The sequence below is a fragment of the Diorhabda sublineata genome, chromosome X (assembly GCF_026230105.1).
Source record: "Diorhabda sublineata isolate icDioSubl1.1 chromosome X, icDioSubl1.1, whole genome shotgun sequence".
In the NCBI taxonomy this organism is placed as follows: Eukaryota; Metazoa; Arthropoda; class Insecta; order Coleoptera; family Chrysomelidae; genus Diorhabda; species Diorhabda sublineata.
This window is the reverse complement of record NC_079485.1, coordinates 11870877-11885815: the sequence shown is the minus strand read 5'-3', so window position 1 is coordinate 11885815 and position 14939 is coordinate 11870877. Positions and strand designations below refer to the sequence as shown.

The window sequence follows — 14939 nt, the reverse complement described above, 5'->3', positions numbered from 1 at the left end:
TGCCTATGTCTTCTGCATAATAGCCGTTACTGGGGATTTCCTGTATCTTCAGCAGATGTCCCAGGGAAGGATCGTCCTGTTAAGAAGGTCTATCTGAAATATTCTTTTTCGTTACTAGTCGTTTTGCGAATTTTAAGTGAGTACTTGCGATGTTTTATTTGTCGGTCGTACCAACAATTTTAGTTTTGAGTTGTTTTTTAGGATGTAGTTTAGAATATGGAGAGCTTAGTTTAGGTCGATGTTTTTTCTTAGTTACGTAGACAGAACTAGTGGGATCGATTACAGGAATTGGTTCAGTATTTCCATTTTGTTTGTATAGAATTTTCTGTCGTTTTTCTTTTTGTTTATTATATAAGCCTACTATGAAGGGCTGGTGTTCGTCTTTATGTTTTTGGTTGTATGTTTCGTATAGGAGGAGGTTAAAATGTATTTCTTCGGCATAGGGGTCATAGAAAATTGAAAAAGGTGAGAAGTTAATGGAACTGAGGATTAACTGATTATAAATTAAAATTGCATGTGTGAAAGTGTCGTCGAATGTGGATTTTGGTCTCTTAATGTTCCAAATTTTTCTATAATTTATAAGGGTGTCGTTCATATTAATTTTTTAAACAAATCTCGCATTGATTTATTAAATTAAAAATAGTAGTTTGCATGGCTGGCCAATAAAATTGCTTTTTTAAATGTTCTATAAATAAGTCTGCCGTTATGATTTTCGGTATGATATTGTTTTACATATTTGTATTTATTCTTCTTCTGTGTCTTGTAGTAATTTGTTACAAGAAATAGCCTTAACGGTCGTGTCAAAAGTTTTCTTAAAGTAATCACAGATAAAGGGTTTAAATTCGTGTGGTACGTGTATTGCGAATTTTTCATTTGGTATTTTTTTTGAGAGCATCGGGTATTTCCATTATCCAATCGTCAGTGAGGCTTACGGTATATCTATGTTTATAAAAAAGGTTTCTTATAAATAGTGTCATATTCTCTGGATTTAGGGACAATAATAATTTGGTTTGTTGCTGAATTGATGGGATCTTCAGATATAGGAATTCCGGAAATCGGCATTTCGATTGAGAGATTGATTTTTGTCGAATTCTTCAAGAAATTCGTCTAGACCCAAAATTGTGAGGATCCTTGGGCTCGGCCCAAATAGAAAAATTTGAAAGCGCATTGACCTCTACTCTGGCAAGACAATCGGCTACCTGGTTTTCTTTTCCTTTACTGTATTTCACATCGAAATTGTAATCTTCCAGTTTCAGTCTCCACCGGGCTAACTTAGATGTGGGGTCTTTAATTTTTCAAAACCATACAAGAGGATTATGGTCGCTTTCGACAATGAATTTTTGACCATACAAATACGGGCAGATACAGGAATCTAAGATTGCCAAAAGTTCTCTTTCGATAGTTGAATAATTCAAAGTTCAGGAGTAATACTATATGGGATGGTTATTTTGTGATAATACAGAGCCAAAGGCGATATTGGAAGCGTCGGTCTATGATTGCTCCTTTACGAGTGCATCGGGAAAAGAGTGATGTTGTTCTTGCGAAATTTGGGATGAATCTTCTGTAATATCCAATGAGTCCTAAGAATGATCTGACTTCTTTCACAGTCTTTGGAATAGGGAAATTTTTAATAGCCTCTATTTTACTAGGATTGGCCTTAATGCCTTCAGGAGTCATAATGTGACCAAGGAAAGCGACTTCTTTCTGCCTTTTGGAATGTTTCAAAGATTACAGCAATGTGAATCAAGTGATCTTCTTGTTCGTCCATAAAGACGAAGCAAACTTTGTGGAGAAAAGGTCGGAGAATGTTATCCATTCTTTCGAGAGTAGAAGGTCCGTTTTTAAGACCAAATGGCATTCGTAAAAACTCGTAGTGGCAATGGGTTACGGAAAAAGCTGTTTTTTCGATTGAATTTGGATGGACTTCAATTTGATGGAAGCCTTGGTAGGGTAGTAAAATATGTGGCTTTTCCTAGATTATCTAAAATTTATCTAAATTTAAAAAATATCTAGGTTCACCTTTTATACGAGAAATAATATTGGCATTTAATATGAATTCTTGAATTTGGTTGAATGAGATTTTGTGATCGAAAGAAACGTAATTAAGTTTTCTACCGATTTTACAAATGTTGAAAGCTTATCTTTCAAACTAAATACAGGTAGAGTGGCACAGAGGCTGGAGATATCAATGTTTTGAAGAGACATATTAAAGCTAACAATGTTTCGGTTTTGAAATTTTATTTTTAGAAGATAGAAAACTATTAGCTGAAGAAGAACTGGCCAAAGGATTGATAGAGAGATTTGACAATAATATATGTAAGTTACTTTCAGAAAAATCGTTAAAGGTAAAGGTGAAAATGAACGTTATACTTACAAGAAGATGATCACTGGTGATGTCTTCTGCGTACTACGTTATTCTCGCCTTGGTTCGATGGATCGTCTCGTTTAACAACTAAATTTGATCAGGAAACTTGTGTTTCTGCACGAATTTGATCCTGTTCGCAGCGCCAGAAATGTTCTTTGAGACACTTTTAACCTTTTTTTAAAAATATTTTATTAACAATAAACGACTATTTCTACAGAAAATAACTTTACAGACAAATCAATACTTTAACAATAAACTACAACAAAACAATGAGTGAACTCGAATTTATTGTAATGAACTTATATTTATTTGATCCGTATTGTGGAATCCGCTGACTATGTGAATATTATTTATGCATATCATTATTCATGTCGAAATCTATAGTACCAATTCCATACTAACAGAAGTTTTAATAAGCAACTTATCACGCAGCAATAAACATATTGTATTCACCAAATATCAAATATAGAAATGATTTATAAAACAAAACACAAACAATATATTTAATTATATTACAAATTAAATATTATAAATTATTCAGATCCACTGGCGTTTGAATTCAAATGTTTTTATGTACCGATAGTGTAGCTAATTTCATTTTTGGTTTGTTAGAGTATAGTAACCTGAAAACGTGAATTAGAGTCTAATTGTTGAGTTGCAAAGAGGCGATTTACGCTCAAAAGTATTTGAAAGTAATTTTTAATTGAATTGTACTAAGAAAATATTTCCGTCCGTCGTGGATCGGAATCGACACCGAAACCTCTTGATCCAATTTTCACTCAGCCACCCATCCCCTGTATGCACTTTAGGAAAAGAAATTTGGTTGGGGGATAGACTCTCCAAGTATTCTTTTTATTAAGATTCTTTTGCCAATCAATTCTATTTTCGCATAGTTTGATAATTGGTTTATTGACTTATTGAAATAATTAAATTCTTTTTGAAAGGTATATCAGGAAGAGACATTCATTTATTAAGTGAGATAGTACTTCAGCAAAGTACTTATTACATTTTAAATAAGCTTCACGGCAATATGTAATCTTGCGAAATTAGTTGGTTTCAAACTTTCAATTATTTCGGTAAATTCATCCATTCGTTCGAGAAAAACTCTTCACCCATTATTCTCTTTTCTGATTCTAAAATATAACCTATGTTTTGAAAGACATGTTATATTATTGAATAACTTCTTTTTAAATTTAGCTATTTTAAAGTATATTACTTGGCATTTCTTAAAAACGACCTCACTTATTATGCATACTTTTCATAAAAAAAAATTGATTAACTCCTATACAAGAATTAGCTTTTTAGTCTATATAATTATTTGAAAAATCGTTTAATTCTGTAACAATGAACAGATCTGCAGTTTATATTTTCTTAAAACATAGAAGTTTCTCTAGAATAGTCTATAGACACTTATCAAGTATCAATATTGTCACATATCTGTCAAAGATAAGAGTCTTTCACCTTCACATACATCAATTAAAAAAGACAAACGTTATTATCATATCATGAATTAATCTCTATTGTTACATTCATCAGCATATTTTGTTACCTACTACTTCGAAAAAAAAAACAATCATTATGATGATAAAATAGTTTATCACCTTCTATAATGTCTTCAGTCAATGATAAATCTTCTTATCGAAAATGAACCATAAATTATTATTTCAGTTATATTATACATTTTTTCATACACTCATTTTGCAATCCAATTTAGTGCTATCAGATAATTTATTAATAGAGCATTTTCAAAGTTAACTACAGCACCATTGTTCAATGTGTCAACATCGAGAGCCATGAAATGTTTTAAGAGTTTCTAATGTTTGATTTTATTACTGCGCATAGATATGAAGGAAATTTATGAGAATTATACCAATACATGAGGCAATTTTAGGATTCTAGTTAATGAATTATAGTTCGTTTGGATACGTTATTAGTAAGATCTGAATAACCATTTTCTGACGATTATTTCAGGCCTCAAATTTCAATTCAAATAAATGCGCAATATGCAATATACTTTTCTTGTTATTACTGCACTCCAGTTGATCATAGAATTGACACACATTGTTGTAACTGATTCCTAAATTACTAAGCCCAAGTCTTGATAGATGCTTCATATATGTATATTGTACTCTAGTTTGTATAAGACACATTCCTCTTTTCTGCCAATTATGATGTGAAAATCGCATGAAACAGTGTTGGTATGATGAATGGTGCTGACTCTTGATTTTGACGTTGTATCTTAAGACTTAATTTTGATTATTTATAGTACAATCTTTCATATACGAGCTCCGTTCCGTTTTGATTCATACAGCTTTAATATTTTTAGAGGTAACATTCCAGATGAAGAAATCCTAATCATAAGTATGTAAAAAGTTTGTTCTTATTTTTCATCAAGCATTTTGCTAACAAACAAGTTTACAATTTGGCAAAAAATAGGAATAATAATTGTATATAAATACGTTTCAAACCAACAACCCTTCACTAACATTAATGAAATTTTATTATCCCGTTTCGTCGCCTTTAGCTTTCATAACGGCATGAATGCTCTTGGGTATTGTATTTGTTGTATTGTATAAGTTGTTAACAATTTTATCTCATGAATATATGTCATATTTCTGGAAGTCCCGCTATCAAGTCTCCCAATGTCTTGCAGGAGATAAGCACACGTCTTTTTGACATATAGTACTCAGGCTCTATCTTACTAGAATTAAAAATTCTCCCCCGTGTTGAAAGTTTCTTCCATCTTGAGTATGAAACAATCCTTAAGAAGGTTATAGATCTATTAGTTTTAACCCTACTATCTATAAAATATAAAAGTCCGATATCTGGCCGACATCGACGCCCACACCAAAACGGATGCCGGAAAATTTCGTTTCAGACAATCTGGATGAAATGTCGCGGAAGACACTACTCTGACTGTCACCTATTCATACTTCAAGAGACTCATCACTCGAATGTATTGTATTCCACTATTCCAATTCACAATGTCTCGGATATCTGACCTATTTTATTTTGTGTTGAGGTCGATAAAAGTTTAGCTTTAGAACAGATAAACTACATTTAAGAAAAAATAATTAAAAAATGTCAACTTGTATAACTCAAAATTAAGCTTCTTAGTTTCTCTGTAAAATGTGAATCTTGAAACAGGTCTTCCTATATCATCACTGGATAGTAAAATGAACTGGCCACAATAAACACGTTTATTTTGATTTATTATTCGTTTAACAGCTTTTCTGTTGTCCATTTCTTTGAATTACGGAATATTGTGGTGACTGAATTATGTTTCTTGTAAAATTTTATTACATTTATACATTTCGATTACCTTTTTTTATCAGATACCTTATTCGATAGTTTACAATAATTAACCTAATTTTTCAATCAATTACTTCACCACTTGCCATTTTCTATTCAATAACATTGACCACAACGTATAATAATATTTACTGCCAATAGTATAAACACAATGGTGTTTTGACATATCATTCATAGCTACCTCGGTCTCAACCAATTTTTATTCTTTAAGAATATCGTTACATCAAAATATTGGAACATTTCTAACAACAGTATTTGTAACAAATTCGTTGAATAAAATTATCCTACAACAAATCGCTTGAAAGATATCCTCCTTCCATCAGGGAAATATAGACCGCTGCTTTAACAAGTATTATGGAAGAATTTTCCGTAGCAATTGAAAAACAGGTTTTATACAGCAAGAAGCACATAGAAAGAAAATGCCAAGCCAATTGCATCAAGTAAATTTGTAAACAACTTTAAAATCTTGATTAAATTAAAAAATTGTAACAGTAACAGTATTTTGGAAAATACAATAATTATATCACGCAAATTATAGAAATATAACTAGGACCAAGAAAACTGTTAACATTCATGATATTCCTGACCTTACAAAATGAACAAAAGAACTCAATACAACTACAGAACTTTATTCAATAATTCGTTTGGGTCATTTTCCTTTGATAGTCATGTTATTCATTTCCAAAGTAATTACAAACAAAAATTCTTCTAAGAATGTATCCAACTCTACAAAGTCGATACACTGTGCCCAAAACTTCCATCAGCTCCACAAGACGAGGTCATCCTGTCTTAAGAGGGGAAAGGATTATATCGAAACATCCTAACAACACTATTTGTAACATCTTTATTGAAGATTCTTATCCGATATAAAATTATCATTATACTTTCATTTCAATTATTTAATACACATTTTATTAAAATAAATATTATAAATAAATATTTAATTCTCATTTAGATATAATTATTATTATAAATAGCAATATTGTGATTTCCAGTATTTTATCATCACAACTAGGTATTAATTCGAGTCATGTCACTTCTCAAGACAATGTTCTTCGTTTTAACTGAAACTTTACCGGAATAAATCTTTTAAGAAAAGTTGCTTGAGTAAATTACATTATCATGTAGATACGGACAAAGAAGATAAAAATGGTAACTTGGTGAATTTTGTTTTTATCTAATATATTTTATTTGAATTACATATTTAAATGTTATTTTCCAACGTATAAAAGTATTATTGATTTTAAAAAATAGTTACCGCTTTTTAAACATATTCTGAGTTAAATTTGAAATTGTGCTAATTGAAATTGGATGTGGCTCGTAATCTATCTGAAGTAGGATTAAGTTTATTGTAGAAATAGTGATGTGGTTTTTATTATGTTATAGGCTGCCCTCTTCCCAATTACGAAATTCGCCATGTACTCAGAGGAACAAGACTCGCACGGCTTATTAACCCTGCATTATGGCAAACACCACGCTACCATAGTTGATGAAATTAAAACATGCTTCGCTTCTGAGAATTACGCCGATATGACATTCGTTTGTGATGACAAGACAGCACTTAATGCTCACAAATTGGTAATGGCGTCCGCGAGTCCTTTAGTTCGCCGCATCCTTGGAGAGAGTGCCCATGCTCAGGAACCTAGCGTAGTTCTCATCCCTGGAATAAAAAGCACCCATCTGCGCCACCTTCTAGATTTCCTTTACAATGGACAAGCTTGTATCAAGGTAAACAAGTAGTTTCTTGCAATTCGTCATCAATTTATACTAAATATAGCATATGGATAAGTAGGTATTTCTGCAAATTCATTGTTTCATATAAAGACATCAGAAAATATCTATAATATGAGAATTTATTCTATTAAATCGTTCTCAGTTTTCAATGAAAAGCATTAATATAAGGGTGAACAGTATTATCTGAGCCACCTTAACCAAGTAAATTTAATAAAGCAAGTAACATTAATTTTAGTCAACAACTAAAAATATTTATTTAATAAATTCGTTTTAATTTTTATTGGAACAGAAAATACGAAGTTTTTAAAAAGAAAAATTTGAAATAATGGACATGTCTTATGTGGAAGGGAATTAGGGTTGTAAATCTATATCTGTATATTTTTGAGCGCGGTGTTGGCAGCTACAGCACTGAATCTTTTGTTTTTTCTTTGGATAGTAATTTAAATCTATAGAAACACAGCGGAGTCTTAAGTTGGATTATGACACAGTGAAGCAGTGTATTATCTTGCAAAAAGACTGCGATGCGACGCCTTCAAAGATAAACATAGATGGTACAATGCGGACCTGTAGAATCTCTGACAGGTACGTATGCTCAGTCAACGTCCTATTCTGGATGAAGATTAACTCCGTGTGAGCGCCAATGTATGTCTCACCATGTTATCATTTATTAGTCTTCCGTCAAATAGGAACACTACATCCTTATCGTATACTATTAAGTATCTTTCTACGAGAAGCCAATTTTAACCTGCCAATCGGAGTTGACTGGCTCCATTAGCTCTAGTTTAAGAAGATACCTGACCGTTATATTTGTTCACTGCTATTGTGATAATGTCGTCGATACACAAGAAGCTGTGGAGAAGATCCCGTTGAATTTCAACTTCTGTCATTTAATTAATAAATTATGATTATATTATACCCGGATTTATTCCAAAAATTAATGGATTTAATTCGTGAAATAGTCTTTTTTGCAAAACGTTATTAAATATTTGATCACCGAAGGAGAATATTGCTGAACTAACTTTATTCTTATTCCCAATTGGTAATTACAATATGGAATTGAGCTGTAACAACTAAATGATGATCTGAATTATATTTTTTGTTCCTCTATTATGTTATCATCTTTTAAAGAGTAATAATTTGATAAAATATGTAGCAATGAAAATGATCCATAGAAAAATGTTACATGTGGTGACCTATTTCTGTTGTTTTAACTTTTTCCGCCGCTTTCTTCTGTCTATTGATATCCTTCAGAGATGATCATTAATCTTGAGATAAGGATCGGAGCAATTTTAATCATCATATTTTTATTGATTTTGTTTGCTCTCTTCAAATTCTGCGCCAAAGTCCTAGGTTATCCGATCTCATTGAAGTATCTTGTTGTGAATTTGGAGTGTAAAGGTTCGTATCCGAAGAATTATGTTTTTTGTTTGTTCAAATTTGCAACTCAAGCTATATATCAGTGTAATGATAAAATTGATTATAATTACATTTTTTTTATGTTCTAGTCGAGTGAATTGGATAGTATTCAAGAGCTATTCGACGTACTACAGATCAAATCGGATATTTGGCAGTCTTCCAATTCAGAAGAGGCTAAAACTTTGTCCGAGGACGACAGTAGTTGGACAGCTCCTGACAATGAAAACTTTGATCCGATCATAGTTAAAAGAGAGGCAGAAGAAGATGAGAAGGAAGAGGGGGAAATTAAAGATGATGACGAAGACGACGATGCAACAGATGACAATATTAAAAAAGAACAAAATAGCGTATCTCCAAACCCAGTGAACTTATCATTGAATACTAAAAACTCCAATATTGAAAAAACTATCGATGAACATGACAAACATTCGGGTGTAAGTTAACCAATTTACACATCTATATTACACATTTAATTTAAACATTTTTTTACAGAAATTGGAACCGAAAACTTCGAATATATTTAAAGTTGGTCAGTCTAGAGTGAAAATAGCTCAAAAGGCACAAGAACTCACACAATTCCATCAACACAGAATAAAACGGAAAAGTATGTACATAGAACCCATAGACCTCAAACACCATGATGATTTATCTCATCTGAAGCCTCCCATAGCGGATCAGAAATTAATCTCATTGGTACAGAGCCCCGATAACTACGTTGTAACACCTCACAGAAAAAGAAGGCCGGGCTTTCATAACTCCCCAGCGCAAAACCCTCCATTTGTTCCTTTTTCCCCTTCATATATTGAAGAAAGTACACCACATCATCACAGATATAAGAGTCTTCCTCCATTATTGGCAGCTCATCATCCTCTCTCTTTATCAGCACCTCCATATTTAGTGGATCGAACACATACTCCGACACCAGGTCAACATCCAGATATTTCCGGCCCAACCGATAAGGTGATTGTAAAAGACAGACCTCCAAGTGCGGATCAAGGCTTAGCAACGGATTCATATCAAACGTTCGAACATACATGGGGAGCTTGGTCTTTGTGCCAAACTCAAGTGAACGCTCCTTCGGGAAATGACGATTCTCGGGAACTTCCGCTCACGTTTTCAACAAGTAGTAACGATGAGGCAGCTGAAAGTTCGTCTCATGCAACCGGTAGTAGTAAAGAATCTTTACCTGCTGTACAAGTTCGAGAATATCGTTGTGAATATTGTGGCAAACAATTTGGTATGTCGTGGAATCTAAAAACTCATCTTCGAGTGCATACAGGAGAAAAACCTTTTGCGTGTAGATTGTGTGTAGCTATGTTCAAACAAAAAGCACATTTATTAAAACATCTGTGTAGTGTTCATAGAAACGTTATATCGTCGAATGATGGCAATTCCGGAAGATTCAATTGCTGTTTCTGTCCATTGTCCTTTGAATCCTTACCTGAATTGATAAGACACTTATCAGGACCTCATAATAATTTGTTATTAAGTAAAAATATGCACGAGCTAAAATAGCTAACCCCAATACATTCCATTTTCCACTGATGAAGTCGTATACAATAATTTAGAACGACCAAATCTTGTGATATGCTGATGCTGTCAGTGCCTTTTCGTGTGGACGTACATGTCTGTTACCATTAGTTGGTAGTTCTTTCCTGGGTTGGGCATGAGAAAATGTGCCTATTTCCAACTATACTCGACGCCATCCGTTAAAAATGTGTTAATAATTTTATTGTATAGACATAATTTTAACCGTTGTGTTCAATTTGAATTTACGTACCTAACTACGCGTGGTGTGTATAACAGGTGGTTTTTAAAATTATGTTTTTCGGCTGGTCCGAGCTTAATCATTATGTCCTATAAATTATTCAAAAGATCTACCATTATATACACTACAAATGGATACATTCTTAATACATTAACGAAAAATGCGCATTAAAACTGAAAAAACAATTATAAATGCTTATATGTAGGAAGGAAGATTATGTGCCTTAGAAAAAATTACAAAAAGAATGCTTCTCGCACAGAAATGTGTACACGAAATTATGTGTTTGATAGAAATTAATCCAAGTCCAAAAAGTAAAAAATTCTATTGAAAGCTTATATCCTTTAAATTTGCAAAGCGAAGCAAACATACCCATAAAATAAATCTTATGGGGTATAATTGTAGAACGCTTGTTCCTAGCTTGTATTCAAAGAGGAAATTGTAATGAAACTTATACTGAAATAATTCAGTTCAAAGCCTTAGAATATTACTATCTGTATGGTAACTGAGCTAAAAACATGCATGTCTGCCATTGCATATTACAGTATGAAGTTATTGTTGTCTGTTTGCTGGTATAAATCAAAATTAATTTCTTGTAAGATGACAAGAAATATATATTAGACTTGTCTGGAAATCAGATACAACATTAAAGTAGAAGAAATGTAACGTTATGGACTAGAGAGTAATGTAGTGGCTACAACAGCATGATATTCTTTTAGAAATTGATTGCCTCGCTTCTTTTTTTTTCTAGAATTTGGATGACCCACATACATGTATAAAATTTCGTTTCAAATTATTTCCTAGCCGTTCCCATCGTGGACATATGAAAAATCGTCTTTTAGACATTTAAATGAACGTTTGATACGTCTGATTTTCCTCCATTGTGTACTATTCTAACCATCGTATATAGCTATTAAATAGTTTGTCGAAATATACCTATAAGATTTCGTTCCTTGCGCACCTCTCTACTCAATTAGTTCTCTATCTGTATGGTTGGTACTGCGGTGATTACTTGGTTCACAGTATCAATAGTTGTCGCGAAGAAGCCATATTATATTTTCAGTCACCGTTTCTGGATCCAGAGTTCTTTGCATCAACATCATATCGGGTCGCTTTCTTGTTATGTGTGTGGACTTATGCCGCATTACCTTTTCCAAGTCGAACGAGCCTATCAGCTTGACACTGGTATAGAAATGTTCATATGAAGTGAAACCTCAAGTTTTTTCAACTAAGTTTATTTATATTTCTATAAGATCATTTTATACATTGTGGTACAGCTCTCCCTATTCAACTGACTTGCTACTAGCAATAGCACTTTTCAAAGCTCATAATTACAATTTATACTGTTTTGTTAGTCTCTTGGTGCAAGATAATTTCTTCTTAAATAGGCTCTTTCATTGTAAATAAGAAACGTTTTTTGACTTTTCTTAAGAATATATGGTACTCCTCCTCATCAATCTTAGTTAACAGCAAATAATTCAATATTCGACGTTGTCTGTATTATTTTCCGTCTACTAATATAAGAATTCGTCCTCAGTGATTCTAGTACCCTTGAACTAAAGTCAGTTATCTTTTTACTTTACAGTCCTCATCTTCTGGCCAAAGTTATTTTTCAATATTCACTATTCTGTCGTTTTTTATAAGTTAACAACTTATATGTGCTACTTTTTGTACTTGCACACTGGCTTTAACAAATTAGTCAACTAAATGTATTCATCTTCTTTTCCAATGTTTTTCGTCAGTAGTACTCGTATGTTCAAACCATACTTTTTTCCATTTATTCTTTTTCTAATATTGATTAATCATTGAAAGATCTATCCATACATAATCAATCGATTGAGACATACTTTGAATTATACGGAAATTCTTTGTATAAATATATTTTAATAATAGTCTTTACACCAAAACTCCAGCATTATAGATAGTGGGATTCAGGTATAAATGGTTACCTTTTCATTTAATTTTACAAGCTTTTTCAATAATATAACAGTATAAAATGACAGAAAAATACACATAAACAGTTTCATGTACTTTTCTCATCAGAAACGTTTATAGATGTTTACAAAAATAAGGAGTATAGTGACCTATTAATACATTTTGTTTGATTATGTTAAAAAAGAGATTGGAAATACATCAAGAAATAACTGAAACTAAGGTCTAGTGTCTACTGTTGAAATTAGTTAATAGATTGCAGAGTCTAGAGGATGGTTATACCAAAATATAATTTTAGTTAACCGTTTCCTTTGAACAAAAAAAATAAAAATAAAATTCTACTCATTCAAAAAGTACAAATAGTTGGATATTTCACAAATGTTGATACTTTGTCATTCAATTAGTACTAAGGAAAAATCCTGTAAATTTTTAGAAATCAGCCTATCGTGAATGGCCAATTTATTTACTAGTTTGTATTGTGTTTCCAATTTCTGTTTTGAAATAATTTTTTAAACCTGTTGTTCGATGTATATCTTTTCATGTTCTATTTCTTGTTTCTTCTCTTTCAAGTTTTGTGTAACTCTATTTGATCGGCAGCTACTTTGTAATGTAAATAGGTAATTACAAAAGCTTGGAAAATTGAGTGGAGATAGCTTATGCAATAGATACATTTTTTATTTTTCCATTATTGCTCACAAAAATTGGTTATAAAGTAGGTACGTAGTGTGCTCAAGAAATAAAGTAACTAATTTTTTTTCGTTAAATATTTACCTCAATCAAGAAATCACGATCAAATGAAGGTGATACATGATCGTGAATGCTTCCATCATATATCGGGAGGTTTTCGTCGTTTTGCTTCAAGCAAACGACGCATAACTGAAGATGATAGTTTCATTCTAGAAAGAACCCTCTATACACTACGTTATTTCATCAAATAAAATAATTAGTAAGACCTGCACATTTTATAGACTTGGCATGTTTTCTTCTGTCTTTAGATCATGATTCTTCAAATTGGTCTCACTAGAATGATTGGACACTGTTACCAATTATCACTAGCTGCAAATCTTGATTGCCTTTGACTTAATAGCCCGTGAGTGATACACTTGCAAAGGTTCTTTTAGTCAAAGTTTTAGGAACAAATTTCATTGCCAGACATTAGCATGACATTAGTAAATAATGATTCGTGAACAGCTTTTGTACCACATATAAACAATTTTAGATTTGCTAAATACCATAATCAATAATAAGTGCGTAGGAGTATAATTGTATTCTTCACACAAAATTCAATGAAGATTTTTTTGATCTATTTTTTCGATAGTAAAAAGTCGCCAAGCACACCAAAATGCGTATTTGCCTTCTGTCAAAAATAAAACCGAACACACTATGTATTTCAAATTGTTCTATTCACAAAATAAAGCATTTTTTGTTTTTGTATGCAACAATTGTATATTATTTGCTTATAGGTCGTTACTATGAAACAGGAACTTATGATCGTATATTTTTTAAATATATACACCAAAGAAATAAAAATTAAGTCGAAATATACAATCTCAGTAACTTATTTTCTCTCTTTGATTCGCTCTCATTTTTATTTTTATACTAGACAATCTACCAATATGGAAGGTAATGCTATATTTGTAGTAATTTCATAATTACAATTTCATTTGATTTTAATCTATATTAAATATTTTTTAAGCCGACTCATTTGAAAAAAAATATTATTTCAAGGAAATCTCTTGGCACGATTGATTATAAAATGTGGTACAAATAACGTAACTTAGTATTTTATTGTTAAATGTAAATACATAGTTTGTAAATAGTGTAAGAAATAAAAAATGTTTTTTTTGTATTTATTTTATACCATCCATAAATTCTACATACTGCCCAACATTCTAAATAAAAGATCTAATACTAATGAATGAATCACCTCTTCAAATAGTATTTACAAAGCCAGATCGGTAAGTCCATCACTTTTTGAATTTCCCGCCTTCTAACTGAAACGGTAACACTGCACTTGTCAATATGCAGTGATGTTTTATAACTATATCTATACACCCAAAAATTGCTAACAATAATTTATTCAAACTGCTTAAGTTAACTAAACACCTTTTTAATAAACATTAATTATATTAATTAATTTAACACCAAGGGCACGGAAGTAAACGTATCAATAGTTTTGGAGTTCAAAAGGAACTGAAATGTTTATAATAAATTAATTTATAACCTTTTCAGAATGTAATGGCAACTTAAATTCAAGCAATCACAAAGATCCATTTCTGATTTATTTTCATAAGATGTCGACGGTATTGCCGAGTCAAACGGGATTGATGTTCTTCGTGGAAGAATATCGTTATTTTTTCCAATTTGTACTCTAGTCTCTCTGGATGGCGTTAGACTTGCGGAATCATATCGAAA

The 14939-nt window shown here is 31.8% G+C and overlaps 1 protein-coding gene across 2 annotated transcripts in view; it reads left to right on the top strand.

Annotated features, from left to right (window-relative positions):
• Positions 1-14405, top strand: part of LOC130451397 (transcription factor Ken) — a 60697-nt gene extending 46292 nt beyond the window's left edge. For both annotated transcript variants that reach the window (XM_056790386.1, XM_056790385.1), the window contains 3 exons: positions 7064-7405; positions 8917-9261; positions 9320-14405. In XM_056790386.1, coding sequence (XP_056646364.1) covers positions 7094-7405; positions 8917-9261; positions 9320-10342 — 1680 coding nt within the window. In that variant the 5' untranslated portion in view covers positions 7064-7093 and the 3' untranslated portion in view covers positions 10343-14405. The remainder of the gene's footprint in view (positions 1-7063; positions 7406-8916; positions 9262-9319) is intronic.
• Positions 14406-14939: the final 534 nt, after the last annotated feature.